Genomic DNA, 17,852 nt, shown 5'->3' with positions numbered 1-17,852 from the left:
GAAGAGAATGACGTAAGCCATTTTGGGTCCCCCTTGGGGAGAGGAAAGGGGTCTAAATGAAGTAAAAATAACAATAATAATTTAACAAAGCCTCAGGCCATTCTCTCCGCTCCTGACTGTGCAGCTCCCTCAAACTTTCCCCTTTCCAGCTTCCCTCCTTTCTCTCTCTGAGGAAACGTCTTGGAGAATCCTGCCCCATTTCTGCCCTTTGTTTGATGTTAGCCACATGCACACAGCCCCATGTCCAGTTTGCAGAAGGGTGAATTCAGTTTCATCCACTTGGAGATGCCCCGCGAAGCACAAGGAGTCTCTCTTCCGCTTTTGAGTGACTCTTTCTATTACAGTTTTTTCCTTTGAGCTGTGGGCGGGGGGAAAATATTTGTTTCCTCACCGCAGCACTGGATGGGGAAGTTTGCCGGGTAGGAGGTATATGAAGGCGTGCCAGCAGCTCTCGAGCATTCATTCGCCTCCTCTCCCCAAAGGCCGCAATAAGTCGTTTCAAGTCCAGAAGAAGCCAGTCAGAGGAGGCTCATTCAAAAGGAAGCCGCGCTCGTTCGAAATCGTGGGCAACTTGAGAAACAGAACCATCTTAGGACGTCCATCAGCCTGTCAACTGCCTTTGCTTTTCATTTAAAAAAAACCCCAAACCTACTGAGAAACCTGACTGAGCTTTCTAAGCCTTTTCCCGAAACCGTCTGAATTTAACCGGCGACATTTGTGAAGGCCACTTGGCGAAAACAGCCTGCCGAACCCCACCGGCCACCTTGAAAACCGCCACGGCTTGCTCCAGCTCACCTGAGGAGAAGCTGTCCTGTCTCCCGCCTGAAACACACCTCCAAACCATGAGCTCCGAGCAGTTGGTGTACGACGTGGAGAAAACCAACATGATCGTGGTGCGTGACCTGCCGCGCAAAGATAGTCACTGGAAATGCTTGAGCATCTGCTCTTTCCTGCTCCTCGTTGGGGCGGTCACAGTTTTCACTCTTCTGCAGTTCGGAGCATTTGGGTCCTCAGCAAACCAGGTAAAGGGCAAAGGCTGGGGAGTCCGTCTTGGGAGGAGGCTTTGGTGGGGTTTGCGGCAGAAGGGATTTGTTGGTGGTGATGGAAAGCGCCAACAAGTTGCAGCCGACTTATAGTGACCCTGTAGGGTTTTCAAGGCAAGAGGCAAAGAGAGGTGGTTTGCCATTGCCTGCCTCTGTGTAGCAACCCTGAACTTCCTTGGTGGTCTCCCATATAAGTACTAACCACGGCTAGCCCCGATCAGCTTCCGAGATCTGCCAAGATCTGGCTAGCCTGGGCCATCCAGGTCAGCGCAGAATGAGAGATATGAAAGAGGTCTATAAAATTATGCATGGTATGGAGAGAGTGGACAGCTTTTCTCCCTCTCATAATGCCAGAACGCGGGGTCATCTGCTGATGCTGGAGGGTGAGAGATTCAAAATAGATAAAAGGAAGTATTTCTTCAGGCAATGCATAGTTAAATTGTGGAACTCCCTACCTCAGGATGTGGTAATGGCTGCAAACTTGGAAGGTTTTAAGAGGGGAATGGACATGTTCATGGAGGAAAGGGCTATTCATGGCTACTAGTCCAAATGAATTCTAGTCATGATGTATACCTGTTCTCTCCAGGATCCGAGGGGCATGCCCGTTATATTAGGTGCTGTGGAACACAGGCAGGATAATGCTGCTGCAGTCGTCTTGTTTGTGGGCTTCCTAGAGGCATCTCGTTGGCCACTGTGTGAACAGGCTGCTGGACTTGGTGGGCCTTGGTCTGATCCAGCATGGCCTTTCTTATGTTAATGAAGTGCCAAAATGCAGTCATAAGCAAATGTCTTTGTCCAGATTGGCTTGCAAAAATATGACTTAGTAAAAACACTTGTATGGTGGTGATGGGTGATGTTGAATTTTGGGGCTTTTAGAAGAAACAATGTGTAAAAACTGAATTTATTGAGCGGGCAGGAAGCACTATTTTTAAAATTCATCAACAGCATGTAACAGTTCTTTTAAAACAAGTCTTGCTTGACCAAATTTTAAAAAAACAGGTTTCTGAAAAATGCTCAAAAGCCAAGAAGTCATTGTCAAATTTTGAAATGTCACCAAGCTAGATCTAGATGAGGACTGGTCAAGCTAGGGTCTACACAGCTGAATGTAGCCTACCATTCCAGCTACCGGACAATCCCTCACCTTCTTTTTCTCATTCACAGCAGGAAAACCAAGCATTTTATCTAGCCCCAGGGTGAAATCCACCCTGCTCAGCTCAGCGGGCCAAATTGTTGCAGGTTAGGCCTGATCCAGAGGAGCTCTAGTCTCTCTGAAGCCCTTTCTGGGAGTCCAAATTTTGAAGAGCTGAAGTTTTCTTCTGGCCTGTCTGTTCATCCGAGATGTGGAATGATACAATATAGCCCAATCTCATCAGATCTTGGAAACTAAGCAGGGTCGGTACTTGGACAGGAGACCACAAAGGGAGATTTTGCAGAGGAAGGCAACAGCAAACCTCCTACGCTTAATCTCTTGCCTTGAAAATCCTACGGGGCTGCCATAAATCGGCTGTGACTCTACTGCCCTTTGCATATACACATGTCTATGTAGGCAAGAGGTTTATTCCGTCTTGATTCTCTCGTTGGGATTCAGTTAGGCTGGGGGTCAAGCCAAGAGACAGATAGGTTCAGCTTCCCCTTTCTGTTTGTGGGCACCTGTTCTTTTACTCCCTGGAGATGACTAATTTTGTATCTCCATTTGTAAAAAATGCATTATTTCTTTATGCATATACTTTGCCTACTTAAGTGAAAGTGCTCGTCAAAAGATGTCCGTTGAGCAACTAGGGGCTGGGTTTCACTTCCCTTTGCTCTAGAGTAGTTATGTGAGACTGGAGATTCACCTGTGCTATGTGCCTGCTTGCAAGCCCTCCCCTGGGTAGCCTTGCACCCAAAAAATTGATATTTGTAAATTTGGCTCTCTTTACATAATTACCGCATCCATTTGATACATAGCATGTTGCTTAACAAGAATGGCAGCAATAGGACTATTGATATTTCACAACAATTGTATTTACATCATCTCTCTATTTCTTTTCCAGGACTCCAAAGGAAACGGAAACCCCTTTCCTGGTAAGTTCTTCCCAATAATTGATTTTTTTTTCTCTTCAGAGAAACCTACCAACTTATCAAAGCAGTCCCAGATCCCTCTTTGCTAAAACCTCAGGAATGTTAAAGTCTGGGGCTTCGAGGGGAGGGGCCATGGCTCAGTGGTAGAGCATCTGCTTGGCATGCAGAAGGCCCCAGGTTCACTCCCTGGCATCTCCAGTTAAAGGGACCAGGCAAGTAGGTGATGTGAAAGACCTCCGCCTTAGACCCTGGGGAGCCGTTGCCAGTCTGAGTAGACAATACTGATTTTGATGGACCAAGGGTCTGATTCAGTATAAGGTAGCTTCATGTGTCCTGAGGGATGCTTTCACACATGCTGAATAATGCACTTTCAATCCACTTTAGCGATCGTTTGCAAAGGGGATTTTCCATTTAACACGGTAAAACCCAGCTGCAAAGGGCATTGAAAGTGGGTTGAAAGTTCTTTAGTCAACCCACTCATGAAAGTATTTCGGAGAAATCCTTTAACCGCTTTACCTCCCCCCAGAATTCTCTAGAAGTTTTGTGGGCGGAGCCTGAGGAGGGAGGTTTGGAGGGGGGAACTTCAATGCCATAGATTCCAATTGCCAGAGCAGCCATTTTCTCCAGGTGAACTGATCTCTATCGGCTGGAGATCAGTTGTAGTAGCAGATCTCCAGCTACTACCTGGAGGTTGGCAATCCTACAGAGGAGTTCTGCTTTATCTGCTAGCTATATTAGAATCTCAAAACTGCTTTGAGGAAACTCTTGATCTAACCATAATCCCCCTTTGTTTTCTCTTTGCAGAAGGAATGCCCCAGACTTTGAGAGTGCGAGCCGCAGCAACTGGGAAACCCGCTATCCATGCCATTGGTAAGAGGGGCTTCCTCAGGGGACTGAGGTTTAGGGAGATGGGTCCCAGGCTGAAACTGCCTTCATAGCTTCTGACTAGATGGAAATAGCAGCATGAAGGGACAAAGTGTTGATTGAAATAAGGGACACAAATAGGATTGCCAGGTGCCTGGTGGTGGCGGGCAAACCCCCTGCCATTCGCCCCTCTGCCCGCCGACCACCTGAGGGTCAGCGGGCAAACGTGCACAACGTGCACAACGTTTACAACCAGAACAGGCCGTCTGGCAGCCTCACAAGCAAGTTATTTGCAACAAGGGAGTTGTAGAGGAGATCCTAAGCAATCCTAAGCATACCTGGAGATTTTTGCGGCAGAGCCTGAGGAAGGCAGGGTTTGAGGAGGGGAGGGATTTCAATGCCATAGAGTCTAATTGCCAAAGCGGCCATTTTCTCCAGGGGAACTGATCTCTATCGGCTGGAGATCAGTTGTAATAGTGAGAGATCTCCAGCCAGTACCTGGAGGTTGGTAACCCTACCTAGCTGACCATCAGAGATGGCCTGGAGTCCTAGCAGTGCCTTACAGAGTTATGAAAATCAAGGCCCTTTCGGTTCTTATCCCTTCTCTCCTTGGCTGCTGCTTACATAGACACGAATCAAGAACAAGTCGCTCAAAGGCCCCCAAAACTGGAACTGACCAGGCCAAACCAAAATTCCTGAAAGGGAATAATACCTGAATCCGGTAGGCTGAACTTTGGCAGAGTAGCATAAAGAATGGCTCTTTGCATTGACAGCATGACGCTGATTGTTTCTCCTTCTACTCTACCTTTACAGCAACCAGATCTCATCCTGACAAACTGGTCTGGACTACCGATGTGATGCCTGCCATGGAAAGGAACAACATGAGGCTAGATAAGAATGAGAATGCTCTCGTGGTGCCTTCCTCTGGACTCTATTTTGTCTACTCTCAGCTCTTATTCCATGGAGAAGGCTGCAGTGAACACACCGAAAGCTCTCTGCTTCTCACCCACACCATCTATAGCAAGTCCACAGAGTTTGGTGGAGTCAAGCTGGAACTGATGAAGGCCATTAAATCCGTCTGTGATAGTGAAAACGTCACCCGAGGTCACAAAAAGATATGGTTTGAGTCCATCTATCAAGGGGGTGTTTTTCAGCTACAAGCAGGTGACAAGCTGTTGTCAGACACACATTCGGCCAAATACCTGAACTGGGATCGAGAGGGACAGGTGTACTTTGGGGCCATAGCGTTGGATTAAAAGGCCATCTCGATTCATACTTAAGACAACCCACATTCCTCCGACTCTAGTCCCACCATTCGAAATGCGAGCCGTCTTTGTACCTTCATTTCCCCAGCATGCAACATTTCTCGGCATTCCTTGGTTATAGAATAACCAACAAAAATGAGGGCGCAAGATGAAATCCCTTTCTAAGCTCGGAAATCCCCACATTGCAACCAAAGGGACAGAACTATATGAGGTGTGGGAGGACTTTATTATTAAGAGTAATTATTGACTGTTAGGATTATTAGTAATTTTTAATCTTTATTTATTTATATTTATTTATCCCATGGCAGTATTATTGGAGGACTGGGAGGGCTGGGGAAAAATGCCTATGTAGCCTATAAACTCGTGAGTGGCATGAAGAGCACAGATAATATTTATGTGTGTGTGCGAGAGACAGAAAATGCCAAAGTGTCAACAAACCCCCCCCCCAAAACTTTGATATTGATGTTTTCTAGAAACCACCTCCCAGTACTTTCCTTCAATTCACTTGATTGTATACTGTGTATATCTGCTATAACTTGACCATGGCGATTTAATGATGTATGTTACATGAACCGCCCCTGAATTTTTGTGGGGGATCAAAGTGGAGACCGGGACTCCTGTATTCTATTTCAGTTGTCTAAGAGGGGGAACTTTTTCCTGCCTGTTGGATGCTGTTTGTATCAAAGAGTTTTTTTGTTTTTGTTTTTAAGTTCTCATTTTTTGGGAAATCAATGGCATGTAATATTTTGGATTGAAATGTTGTATATATATCTGGCTGTGAGACAAATATTATCAAAGGGCAAAAAACTCTTTGCCAATGTATAACTATTCTTATTTTTATACCAGGACTTATTTATTTATTTATGTGGATATTTATTTATTTTTCCAGTTTGACACACGGTGGAGAAATAATTTTGTTTGTTCTGCGCTTACAATGGCCTTTGAATAAGACTGAGCAATAAAATTGTGCAATGAAGCACTTTGAAAAAAAGAACTCTGGGTTCATTCCTTGAAATGATTCGTTAATTTCAGTTTGGTTTGGTTTTAGTTGGAAACGATAACCTTTGGTTTGGTTTTAGTTGGAAACGATAACCGTGTGTAGTGGAAACTGCGGAAGACCATTGTAATTACGAGGAGGTAGATGGTGATCAATGCAGCCCTTCCCCATGTGAGAGCAATCTCAGGTCATTAGGGAGTTAACTTTCACACAGCACTGTAAATGATGAGCACCTGGTGATGGGGGAAAAGGTTAGTTTTCACTCTCTGCTAAAAGAAGGGGAGAGCTTCAGATAAGAAGCCAGCCAGGAGGAGAGCGTCTGGACGGCTGCCAGAGAAGAAGCGGCTTGCTTGCCTCCCAGGAGACAACTTCCCATCCTTATTTAAGGCTCAGCCTGGATAAAAGGTTATTTTTGTCTAAAGATTACTTAGCCTGGGTAATAGGGTGTATTTTTTGTTTAATAAAACCGCATACCTTGTTTTCCCCAACACTTGCCTGTTGGAATCCTTTCTTTACCGAACCGTGGGTAATACACCATGATAACAAAACGCTGCCCCTATTATTACCACAGAAACATGCCCATTAAAATAACATCTGAAACTAATATTGTAAACAAGCAATAAAACGTCTAACTCAGAGGACATTTTGGTGCTTCGGCAGCAAAACTGGACGCCTTTGCAGATTCCTCCTGATCAGTCTTTGTCTAAGGGATATTTTCATTTTTCCTGGTCAAGACAATAATGAGTTTTCTTCTGCAGAATCTAGTGGAGATACCTCTGCCCCTTTCTGAGATGAGGCAGCGTGAAGAAATACAAAAAACAACAACCATGTATATATTTGTATATATGTAATGTAACAGAAATGTATACGTATTAGAATGAATGCAAGGTCTTTATGGGTATTAGAAAGCTGAGCAATCATGCAAATTAGGGTTTGTAGAGAAGAAGAAGGGAAACTAGAGCTGCCACATTGGTTCTCTAATTGGTTAGAGAACCAATTAGGCAGCAGGGACAATGTCGCAATCCTATTGGCCCCTTTAGCAAACGTTGAGAGCCAATCACTAGTTAGGGTTCAGTTCCCCCGCCCCCTTCAAACTATAAGTAGAACTAGCTTAGAGCCAAGAAGACGTGGGATAAACTGGCAAAAATGGATGTTACTATTTTAATTAGTGAGTTATAGAAACTAGTTTTAATACTTTTATATTTTGCTGTTAATAGATATTTTAAAAACTGTTTAGACACTTCTTCGGAAGTCGGGTGATGGGTCACTTTTTAAGGTGGGTGGAGGGTCGAAGAGGTATCTTTTTGAACTTTATAATTTTGTAACCAGATATGTATTAATAAGTATACATTGATACTCTTTTGTATTTTCTTTTTTTTAATTTTTTAATGTTATTATCATTGTATTTGTTTTGTTTTATGTTATAAATTTATATATATACACACACACACACACACACACACACATACACACACACACACACACACACACACACACACACACACACACATATATATATATATATATATATATATATATATATATATATATATATATATATATATATATATATATAAAAAGAGCCAAGAAGACGGAGGAAAAACTCTGAAGAGCTTCAGAAGATAGGGACAGAGCTGAAGTCTAGATACTTGCAGCAAGGAATTCTCTCTGGAAGTGGAAGGAGCCTGAGAGCTGAGGACACTGTAGACGAGGGAGGACTGAACAGCTGTGGAGAGAGCTAGGCCCCAGCAGCCGGACTACAGCCAGTCTCAAGGCAGTAGGGACTTGCTACATTGAAGTTAGGGTTGCCACCTCCGGGCTGGGAAATACCTGGAGATTTTGGGGGTGGAGCCTGAGGAGGGCGGGGTTTTGGGAGGGGAGGGACTTCAATGCCACAGAGTCCAATGGCCCAAGCGGCCATTTCCTCCAGGTGAACTGATCTCTATTGGCTGGAGATCAGTTGTAATAGCAGGAGATCTCCAGCCATCACCTGGAGGTTGCCGTAATTGAAGGGCAGGGAAGAGATTCCCCTCCCCATGAGAATGCTGGCAGAAAAAAACTTCAGAAGGTTGCAAGTTGGTATTCATACAGAACAAGAACAAAGACAGTTCTGTGCTAAGTTCGGCATTCTTCTGTTCCTATTGTTGCTGTTACATATTGAAGAATTCTGTTGTTTGGATCTGAAGAGAAAAGAGTTGTCCTTTTCCTTGGGAAGCAAGCGCCTAAGGCCTAACTATGCTAACCAGCTCTGGGTATCCTGACAGGCAGTGACAGAACTGCAAGGAATCGGGATGCTGAGTGCAAATGGCGAGTGTGCCACCAGGCTGATTCACCCATTCTCAAGAAGGCACCTGGGTTGGCCTGGCATCCCCACCCTTTGTCTTGTGTAACTTGCCGATTGCACCGGAGTTGCAGACTCTCCCCAGTTCCCACACCCCTGATTCAAAATGCAACAGTGGCACATGAACACATGAAGCTGCCTTCTACTGAATCAGACCCTTGGTCCATCAAAGTCATTATTGTCTACTCAGACTGGCAGTGGGCTCTCCAGAGTCTCCGGCAGAGGTCTTTCCCATCTCCTACTGCCAAGTCTTTTTAACTGGAGATGTCGGGGACTGAACCTGGGACTTTCTGCATGCCGAGCAGATGCTCTACCCCTGAAGGCTTCAGCTTTCTCCCCTGAGCCATTTTCCCAGTCTGCAACAGTCCCAAGGTTTGCTCTTTCACTCATTGGGGAAACAGATTACACTTATGGGTTTCCCCTGCAAACCAAATAGCACCCCGCCCCCAACTGAGACCAGGCAAATGGTGTGTGTGTGTGGGGGGGAGGGTAAAGCCCCTTTTCAATGTGTGTCATATTTGTTAACCAAATTGCCCAGGAGGTAAGGAGAATCATCAACTCGCATGTGACTATCACACTGGACACAGTGAGAGGATCCTGGACTCCAACCTATGTTCTCAGAAATATGTGACTCGGCCAAATTTTTCTTCTATAATGGTAAGTATTTTCAACATAGTTGCTTAGAGCTTCCCCCACTGCTTCCTCTAGAGCAGGGCCCCCCAACCTTTTGAGCTGGAAGGCACCTTGGGAATTCTGAGACACGGTGTTGGGCGCAACTACAACATGGCTGCCGCAGGAGGTGGAGCCAGCCACAAAATCTCAGGCAGTGAGGTCATGCATAACTCTACTAATAACTCTTCAACCTGGACAAGCTGGAATGTGTCCAGAGGAGGGCAACTAAGATGGTGAGGAGTCTGTAGACCAAGTCCAATGAGGAAAGGGTGAAGGAGCTGGGTATGTTTCCCCTGAAGAGAAGACTGAGAGGGGATATGATAACCATCTTCAAGTACCTGAAGGGCTGTCATAAAGAGGAGGGTGCCGAGTTGTTCTCTGTTGCCCCAGAAGGTTGGACCAGAACCAATGGGCTGGAATTAAATCAAAAGAGTTTCCATCTAGACATTAGGAAGAATTTTCTAACAGTTAGAGCAGTTCTTCAGTGGAACAGGCTTCCTCAGGAGGTGGTAAGTGCTCCCTCCCTGGAGGGTTTTAAGCAGAGGCTACATGGCCATCTGTCAGCAATGCTGATTCTATGGCCTTAGGCAGTTCATGAGAAGGAAGGCATCTTGGCCATCTTGTGGGCATGGAGTAGGGGTCACTGGGTGTGTGTGGGGGGGGGAGGTAGTTGTTAAATTCCTGCATTGTGCAGGGGGTTGGACTAGATGACCCTGGTGTTCCCTTCCAACTCTGATTCTATGATTCTTTCAGGCAGAAGCTCTGCTTAACAGGATGCCTTTTAGAATGAACATATTGTTTAAAAGTGTTTTCTTGCTTACACACAGCTTACTATCAGTGAAAGTCCTTGTGCTGTTGTTGCAGCTGCTGCTAAAGCAACTTAAAAAAATATCTGCTCTCCAATGGCCAATCAGAAGCCCTGCTGGTCGAAAGCCTTTCCTGGCCCTGATCACTTTCTAAAAACACTTGATGGGCACCGGGAAAAGTGTTGGTGGACACCATGGTGCCCACGGGTACCATGTTGGAGACCCCTGCTCTAGAGCTCTGTTCCAATGAGCATCATTCTCAAGACCTCTTAATTAGAAAATTGTCTGATCTTGTTGTTTTGCATAGGAGGGGATGTACTCCACCCTCCCTGTCTGTGCTACCTTCATCTTCCTGGCTTCCAGGGAGTAAGCCATCACTTCCATAACTTCAAATAGAGAGATGTTTTGGAGTTAACTTGGGCTGGGATGTCTCAAGTCCCTTCATTTTTGGTACTGCAACTCCCACAGCCATACTGAAGGTGGTGGCCAGTTTTCAAAAGCCTGCCTTTATTTTCTGCTGAGTTATTTTCTGCCTGCCCCAAGCAGAGAACCTTCGCTTCCATTGCAAACAGCAGGGAGGGCGGGGTCTCGAGATTACATGCATCAGGATGTCTAGAGTCTCTTCCTTTTTGGAACTGCAGCTGCCACGATCGTCTTGAAGCTGTTAGCCGATTTGAAGACTCCTAGCTTTATTTCCTCTTGAGTTATGCCTGCCACAAATGAATGGATGGATGGTTGGACCGATGGACTGATAGACAGATCTTTTTAGTATTATAGATTATGTTAACGTTACATCGTTCATCTGTGTAATATAGTATGGGTTGCATTCAGCCAACTTTCCCCCCTAAGTCTTCCTCAGTTCCACTCCTTATTATATACGTTGCTACTCATTGCTCAGTCTTTTTGGTGGTCAAGGGGAACTCCCTTGTTGTGGCATAATGGTTAGGAGCGGTGGACTCTAATCTGGAGAACTGGGTTTGATTCCCCACTCCTCCACGTGAGCAGTGGACTCTAATGTGGAAAACGGGGTTGGTTTCCCCACTCCTACACATGAAGTCTGCTGGGTGACCTTGGGCTAGTCACATAAGAACATAAGAAAGGCCCTGCTGGATCAGACCAAGGCCCATCAACTCCAGCAGTCTGTTCACACAGTGGCCAACCAGGGGCCTTCAGGAAGCCACAAACAAGACGACGGCAGCAGCCTGTGTTCCACAGCACCTAATATAATAGGCATGCTCCTCTGATACTAGAGAGAATAGGTATGCAACATGACTAGTATCCATTCTAACTAATAGCCATGAATACCCCTCTCCATGAATATGTCCACTCCCCTCTTAAAGCCCTCCAAGCTGGAGGGCTTTAAGAGGGGAGTTCTCTCTGAACTCTCTCAGCCCCACCTACTTCACAAAGTGTCTGTTGAAGGGAGAGGAAGGGAAGGAAATGGTAAACCAGTTTGATTCTCCTTAAAAAAAGGTAGAGAATGTCTGCATATAAAAACAATCTTTCTTTCTTTCTTTCTTTCTTTCTTTCTTTCTTTCTTTCTTTCTTTCTTTCTTTCTTTCTTTCTTCCTTCCTTCCTTCCTTCCTTCCTTCCTTCCTTCCTTCCTTCCTTCCTTCCTTCCTTCCTTCCTTCCTTCATATACCTGGGCAATGCATGCAGCTTACTTTAATGAGATTGTTCACATGGCCAATTCAGCCCTGAACAATGTCACACTGAGATCAATGTACGGGTTGTCTGTTGTGGGGAGGGTAAGGGAAGGAGATTGTAAACTGGTTTGATTCTCCTTTTAAAAAAGGTAGAGATTGTTGGCATATAAAAACCAACTCTTCTCCTTCCTCTTCTTCCTCTTCTTCTTCCAGTAGAAAAGTTGGTTGGCTCCAACCGTACATATAAAGTTGACAGCACCGTATGGCCAAGTTGTGCCACCGCTCACACGTTTAATATGCAGGCTAATCGTCAACGTCAAGGCTCCTCAACAACTGGCGCCTGATGGAGAAATCACCGATACCATAAAAATGATTGAACATCATTCATCTGTATCAAACCCAGGTTGACGTAATGTTCTTTATCGTCTTCAGCGTCACAGATAACTCATGCACGCAAATCATATGTCAGCATTGCAAAATGTGCTACAAATGCAATACCCCCAAAAAGTCACCAACGGCTGTACAAATGGAGGGGGGATACATGAAAGGCACTCCTTACCTGAGGTGTCATCCAGTCTAGGACTCACCTTGAATAACAAGTCGACATCTGCTGTAATTTAGCTGGAAACCACACTTGCATGGAAGATTCCCTACCTGGATGAGGTCCTGCATACACAATGGTGCATGTAATTTGCCACTCTGACCTAACAGCAAGGTGTGGTGTTCTCAGATACAGTATCAGGTGAGAAGCCACACCAATCTGCAGTAGAGGAGCAAGATTTGAGTCCAGTAGCACCTTAAAGACCAGTTTCGGGGGTTTAAACTTCTGCGAGTCAAAGCCCCCTTCGTCAGATATAGCCGTGGCTCTAAACCAGTGGTTCCCAACCTTTTTTTGGCCAGGGACCACTAGGACTTTTTCGTTCAGTGCAGGGACCCCAAGGTTCAAAATAAAAATTCCGAGAATTTGAAAATAAACTTTAATCATAACTGTTAGTTAAACATTAAACTTAGAATATTATTTGAATATATATTTTTATAATAGAGAACTTTTAATTGAAAATATTAATTTATTATGGGTTTATAACTTTCTTTCGCGGACCTTAATTTAGTTCTCGCGGACCCCTGGGGGTCCACGGACCCCCGGTTGGGAACCAGTGCTCTAAACAGAGCCTGCTGAGAGATGCAGTATTGTAGGACAGGAAACATAGGAAGTAAATGGGCAGAGTTCTGTCCTGGGCCTAGGCTGACTTATTGAATGACGCGGCAGTTGTTGTGTCTGTTTAAGACTTACAATAAACCTTGTTTGGAATCCAGAGTGTACTCTGTTCCTTCATACAACACAAGGGCCAAAAAGTAATTGGCATTAGCGGAAATTGGTGGTTCAGGAGGGTAGCTCCAGATATTGCCAGAAACTATAGATTCCTAGAGCAACCCTATATCACTGTTAGTTAAACATTAAACTTAGAATATTATTTGAATATATATTTTTATAATAGAGAACTTTTAATTGAAAATATTAATTTATTATGGGTTTATAACACGGATTTTCACTAATGGCACATGTGCATGGACAGTCACACCCCTTCATCGCCCAGCCCCCAAATTCGCTTGGCAGGGCGTGGGCAAAAGCCTGCCAATCCACCGGGCTGCCTGCGGCCCCTCAGCTGGTCAGCAGGTGGAAGAGGGCCAGCAGAGGGGGGGACCAGGCCCACATACGCCCAACCTGTGCGCCACACTGACATCACTTCCAGTTTTACTCTGAAGCGATGCGGGTGCTCTAATAACCACCCCCAAATGTTTCAGAGGCGATTGCTAGAGCATCCACATCGCTTCTGGGTAAATCTGAGCCTGGGGATAGCAGGGTTTGGGGAGGGACTTCACTGGGCAATAATGCAATAGAAGCCACCTTCCAAAGCGGCCATATTCTCCAAGTGAAATTGTCGGCCGATGACAGTTTTACAACCGACAGTGTCTTCGCCCAATTAATAACCAAGGCGGGAGAAGGTTTCAAGATTAATTATTTCGCTGAATAACAGGCTCTGGTCCAAAGCAGAAGCGGTTATTTTCAGTGCAACACAAGATTATATACCTGCAGTTGCCATGCTGTCAATCATGCTGGGGAGCCAGCGGGGTGTAGTGGTTAAGAACGGTGGTTTGGAGCGGTGGACTCTGATCTGGAGAACCAGGTTTGATTCCCTGCTCCTCCACATGAGCCGCAGGGGCTAATCTGGTGAACTGGATTTGTTTCCCCACTCCTACACACGAAGCCCAGCTGGGTGACCTTGGGCAGTCACACTCTCTCAGCCCCACCTACCTCACAGGGTGTCTGTTGTGGGGAGGGGAAGGTGATTGTAGGCTGGTTTGATTCTTCCTTAGGTGGTAGAGAAAGTCGGCATATAAAAACCAACTCTTCTTTTTCTTCTTCGTCGTTTCCTCTCCACCTCAGACATACAAAGTCATGTCAAGCCCACATCACAGGCTTTCATAGGATGCATGATCACGAAAGGGAGGCAAGACTCCCTTGAGGGTGGGCAATTTACTACACTAATGAAGTAATGCCTCTTAGCTTTGACCTTGGCGAAAGGAACTACCTCATCAGCAGGTGCTTAGAGCAGAGAATGGAGGAGACTGTGGATATACGGCACTTTCTTATCTCTTGTCTCCAACAACGGCATCAAAAGTCTGTGAATCCACAGCTCCTTCCGTCTCCTTCAGAAAGCTGCTCTCCTTATTTGCATTAACCCTTAGCTCAGGCCCACTAAATGATCCCCATCGCCTGGAGAGCAGTTGTAATCCTGGGAGATATCCAGCCATATAGGTTGGCAACCCTATTGATGTAGGCTGGCAACCCTATTGATGGGGGAATCAGACACTACTTTGTGCGGGCTCGCTTAAAGGCATACACATATATACATCTATATACAGCACACGTGGCTTGGCCACCCTATTCAGGATAGGGCCAGTGTGGCGTAGGGGTTAAGAACGGTGGTTTGGAGCGGTGGACTCTGATCTGGAGAACCGGGTTTGATTCCCCACTCCTCCCCATGAGCGGAGGAGGCTAATATGGTGAACTGGATTTGTTTCCCCACTCCTGCACATGAAGCCAGCTGGGTGACCTTGGGTTACTCACAGCTCTCTCAGCCTCACCTACCTCACAGGGTGACTGTTGTGGGGAGGGGAAGGGAAGGTGATTGTAAGCCGGTTTGATTCTTCCTGAAGTGGTAGAGAAAGTCGGCACATAAAAACCAACTCTTCTTCTTCTTCTAGGAAGTGTGGGTCTAGACTTAGCCCTGGACGACCCAGTGCAAAAGTGGTGCCTTAGCTCCTCCTGTGTCCTTAAAATGAGAAGCAATAACTGGCTGCTCTTGAAAGTGTGTATCTTGCCAAATTACCAGTGAAGTAAAACTGATGCAAAGCTGCAACAAAACACATGGCTGAGAAATGCAGCGCAAGCTACATAACCTCTTGCATTCCATAAAAATTGCATAAGTGTAGTCAGCTTACTCAACGAAGGATATATTTGCATCACCTCAGGAAACCCTTCAGAACGTGAGGGATTCTTCAGACTTCATCTCTATTTGCGCAGTCAGGAAAGAGGGAAGGCAGAATGGAGAGGCAGGATGTGAGAGAGGGGGGAAATGTCAAGGGAAAGAATAAAAAACATCAACATTTGAATCATAGCCACATTACAACGTCGTCCAGCTGCTTATTTTTTCCATTTCCACATTCAGCTGCGGGTAGGGTTGCCAACCTCTAGCTGGGAGCTGGAGATCTCCTGGAATTACGACCAATCTCCAATGACAGAGTTCAGTTCCCCTAGCAAAAATGGCTGGCTTGAAGTATAGATTCTATGACGTTATATCCTGCTGAGATCCTCCACCTCCTCAATGCCCACCCTACTAGGGTTGTCAACCTCCAGGTACTAGCTGGAGATCTTCTGCTATTACAACTGACCTCCAGCTGATAGAGATCAGTTCCCCTTAATTAATAATAATTAATTAATAATAATTAATCCTGCTATAAAGAGAAGAAAGAGATTACATTTTTAAAAGGACATGAGGTATGGGAAGACAAGACTCACTGGAAAAGACAATAACTAGGAAAAGTGGAAGGCAGCAGGAAAAGAGGAAGACTCAACATGAGATAGAGCATCTCCTTGTGTCAGGTCTGTGTCTCAGTTAGTTTCGTTTTCCCACCAAGTAGCTTTGAAGGTTTGTTTTGCTTTTGTGCACTCTTTGAAGCCGACAGTAACCCGTGAGAATCACAGTGCCCTTGGGCTGTTTGTAATCTGTAATCTCTTGAAGCTGTACCGTGCTGCTGAATGCTTTTTTCAATGCTTTTTTCAATGCTTTTATATTATCAAGTGCAAGCCAATTTGCTCCATTGCTGTCTTAGGTTCTCTGTGCTCTGCTAACCTAAATGACCAGTAAAACCAGCTTCTTTGGACAACTGTCTCCTGTTGTGGTTTGTGGTTCTTGTTAGGCCAAGTGCTCACATTAAGATCTCCTTGGCATGCAGAGGGTCCCAGGTTCAATCCCCGGCATCTCCAGCTAAAGGGACCAGGCAAGTAGGTGATGTGAAAGACCTCAGCCTGAGACCCTGGCTGCTGGTCTGAGTAGGCAATACTGACGTTGATGGACCAAGGGCCTGATTCAGTATGAGGCAGCTTCATGTGTTCATGTGATCATGTGAATACTGGGGAATTATTCAACTTTAAGGTGGACAATGAGAAAATTGACTTTCTATTCCTTGGCTCCATCATCAACCAAAAGGGTGTCTGCAACCCAGAAATCAGAAGGAGGTTGAGACTGAGAAGGGCAGCCATGAAGGAGGTAAAAAAGATTCTGAAATGTAAGGATGTGTCAGTGGCAACCAAGATCAAGTTAATTCATGCCATAGTATTCCCTATTACTATATATGGGTGTGAAATAGGGTTGCCAGCTCCAGGCTGAGAAATACCAGGAGATGTGGGGGAGGAGCCTGAGGAGGGCGGGTTTGGAGTGAGGAGGGACTTCAATGCCATGGAGTCCAATGGCCAAAGCGGCCATTTTCTCCATGTGAACTGATCTCTATCGGCTAGAGATCAGTTGTAATAGCAGGAGATCTCCAGCCACCACCTGGAGGTTAGCGACCCTACTTCAATGCCATAGAGACCAATTGCCAAAGCGGCCATTTTCTCCAGGGGAACTGATCTCTGTCGCCTGGAGATCAGTTGTAATAGTGGGAGATCGCCAGCCACCACCTGGAGGTTGTAATAACAGACAGTAGTTGGCTCTGCAAACAATAATGATAGTGTAATAAAGCACCAAAAGGTCAAAAATGACGATGTAACAAGAACCAAGTGGAAGGGTGATACAATAAATGACAAATTACAAGTGTGTACACAAATGAAGAAGATAACATCAACGACCAGCAACAATATTCACAGAACAAGCTAAAAAGGTGCAAGCAAGCGAAAGAAACAGCAAACAGTCACAATACTTTCAATATGTTCACGATAAGGGAACAATGTCCAATAGAGTCAGCTTGGCCTGTTGCTAGACGCTTGCGCAGTCAGGCAAATTGGAGGAAACGCCTTTCCGGATATACAACAGCGCTTTCGCCACAAAAGTGGCTTCTTCAGCCTTCAAATATGCAATATAGCTTACAACATCAAATTTCCCCGCTCCCGGATTGGGCTGCTATTTCATTGTTAGTTGAGAGAAGATCAAGCTGGATAAAGAACTCATATGTGGTGGGACTGTCCAGTTATACAAAAATGTTGGAAAGAAATTTTTAAGGAAATTGAGGCGACTACCAAAGAAAAAATAGAACCCTCAATGCAGATAGTTCTCCTGAATCTATTTTTGAACGAAAACGGGAATTGTACACAAAAAACATTAGTAAGTTTTTTTATTATAGCAGCGAGGTTGGTAATCGCCACAAATTGGAAAATGGCAGAAAATATTACGTTGGACAGCTGGCGACAGAAAATAAAAATGTTCATGATTTTGGAAAAAAATTACTTTTAATACCAGAGTAATTCAAGGATATAAGGGGGGGGAAGAAGAATTTAATAAGGTGTGGGGTAATCTTTTACTTTATTTCGGTAAAACCTCTGACTGCAATATAAGTAATTTAATTAGGTAAACCAATATTTTATGTCTTAATGAGCAG

At 45.1% G+C, this 17,852-nt stretch overlaps 1 protein-coding gene across 1 annotated transcript; it reads left to right on the top strand.

The window, feature by feature from the left end:
- Positions 1 to 842: 842 nt before the first annotated feature.
- LOC130473132 (tumor necrosis factor-like) lies at positions 843 to 5,224 on the top strand. The gene is made up of 4 exons (XM_056844665.1): positions 843 to 1,022; positions 3,077 to 3,107; positions 3,909 to 3,974; positions 4,782 to 5,224. Exons 1-4 carry the CDS (start codon positions 843 to 845, stop codon positions 5,222 to 5,224), a joined length of 720 nt encoding a protein of 239 aa, XP_056700643.1.
- The last annotated feature ends 12,628 nt before the right edge of the window (positions 5,225 to 17,852 follow it).

Source organism: Euleptes europaea, chromosome 1 (assembly GCF_029931775.1).
Source record: "Euleptes europaea isolate rEulEur1 chromosome 1, rEulEur1.hap1, whole genome shotgun sequence".
NCBI classification, from domain to species: Eukaryota; Metazoa; Chordata; class Lepidosauria; order Squamata; family Sphaerodactylidae; genus Euleptes; species Euleptes europaea.
Note: the sequence above shows the minus strand (reverse complement) of the source record. Positions and strands in the feature narration are given on the sequence as shown.

What these genes read in the sequence shown, in the direction of transcription:
- LOC130473132 (XM_056844665.1), top strand. Translation starts at nt 843, where the DNA reads ATGAGCTCCGAGCAGTTGGTGTACGACGTGGAGAAAACCAACATGATC. An exon ending in TTGGGTCCTCAGCAAACCAG is followed by an intron (nt 1,023 to 3,076) that starts GTAAAGGGCAAA and finishes TTTCTTTTCCAG; the next exon opens with GACTCCAAAGGAAACGGAAA. An exon ending in ACCCGCTATCCATGCCATTG is followed by an intron (nt 3,975 to 4,781) that starts GTAAGAGGGGCT and finishes CTACCTTTACAG; the next exon opens with CAACCAGATCTCATCCTGAC.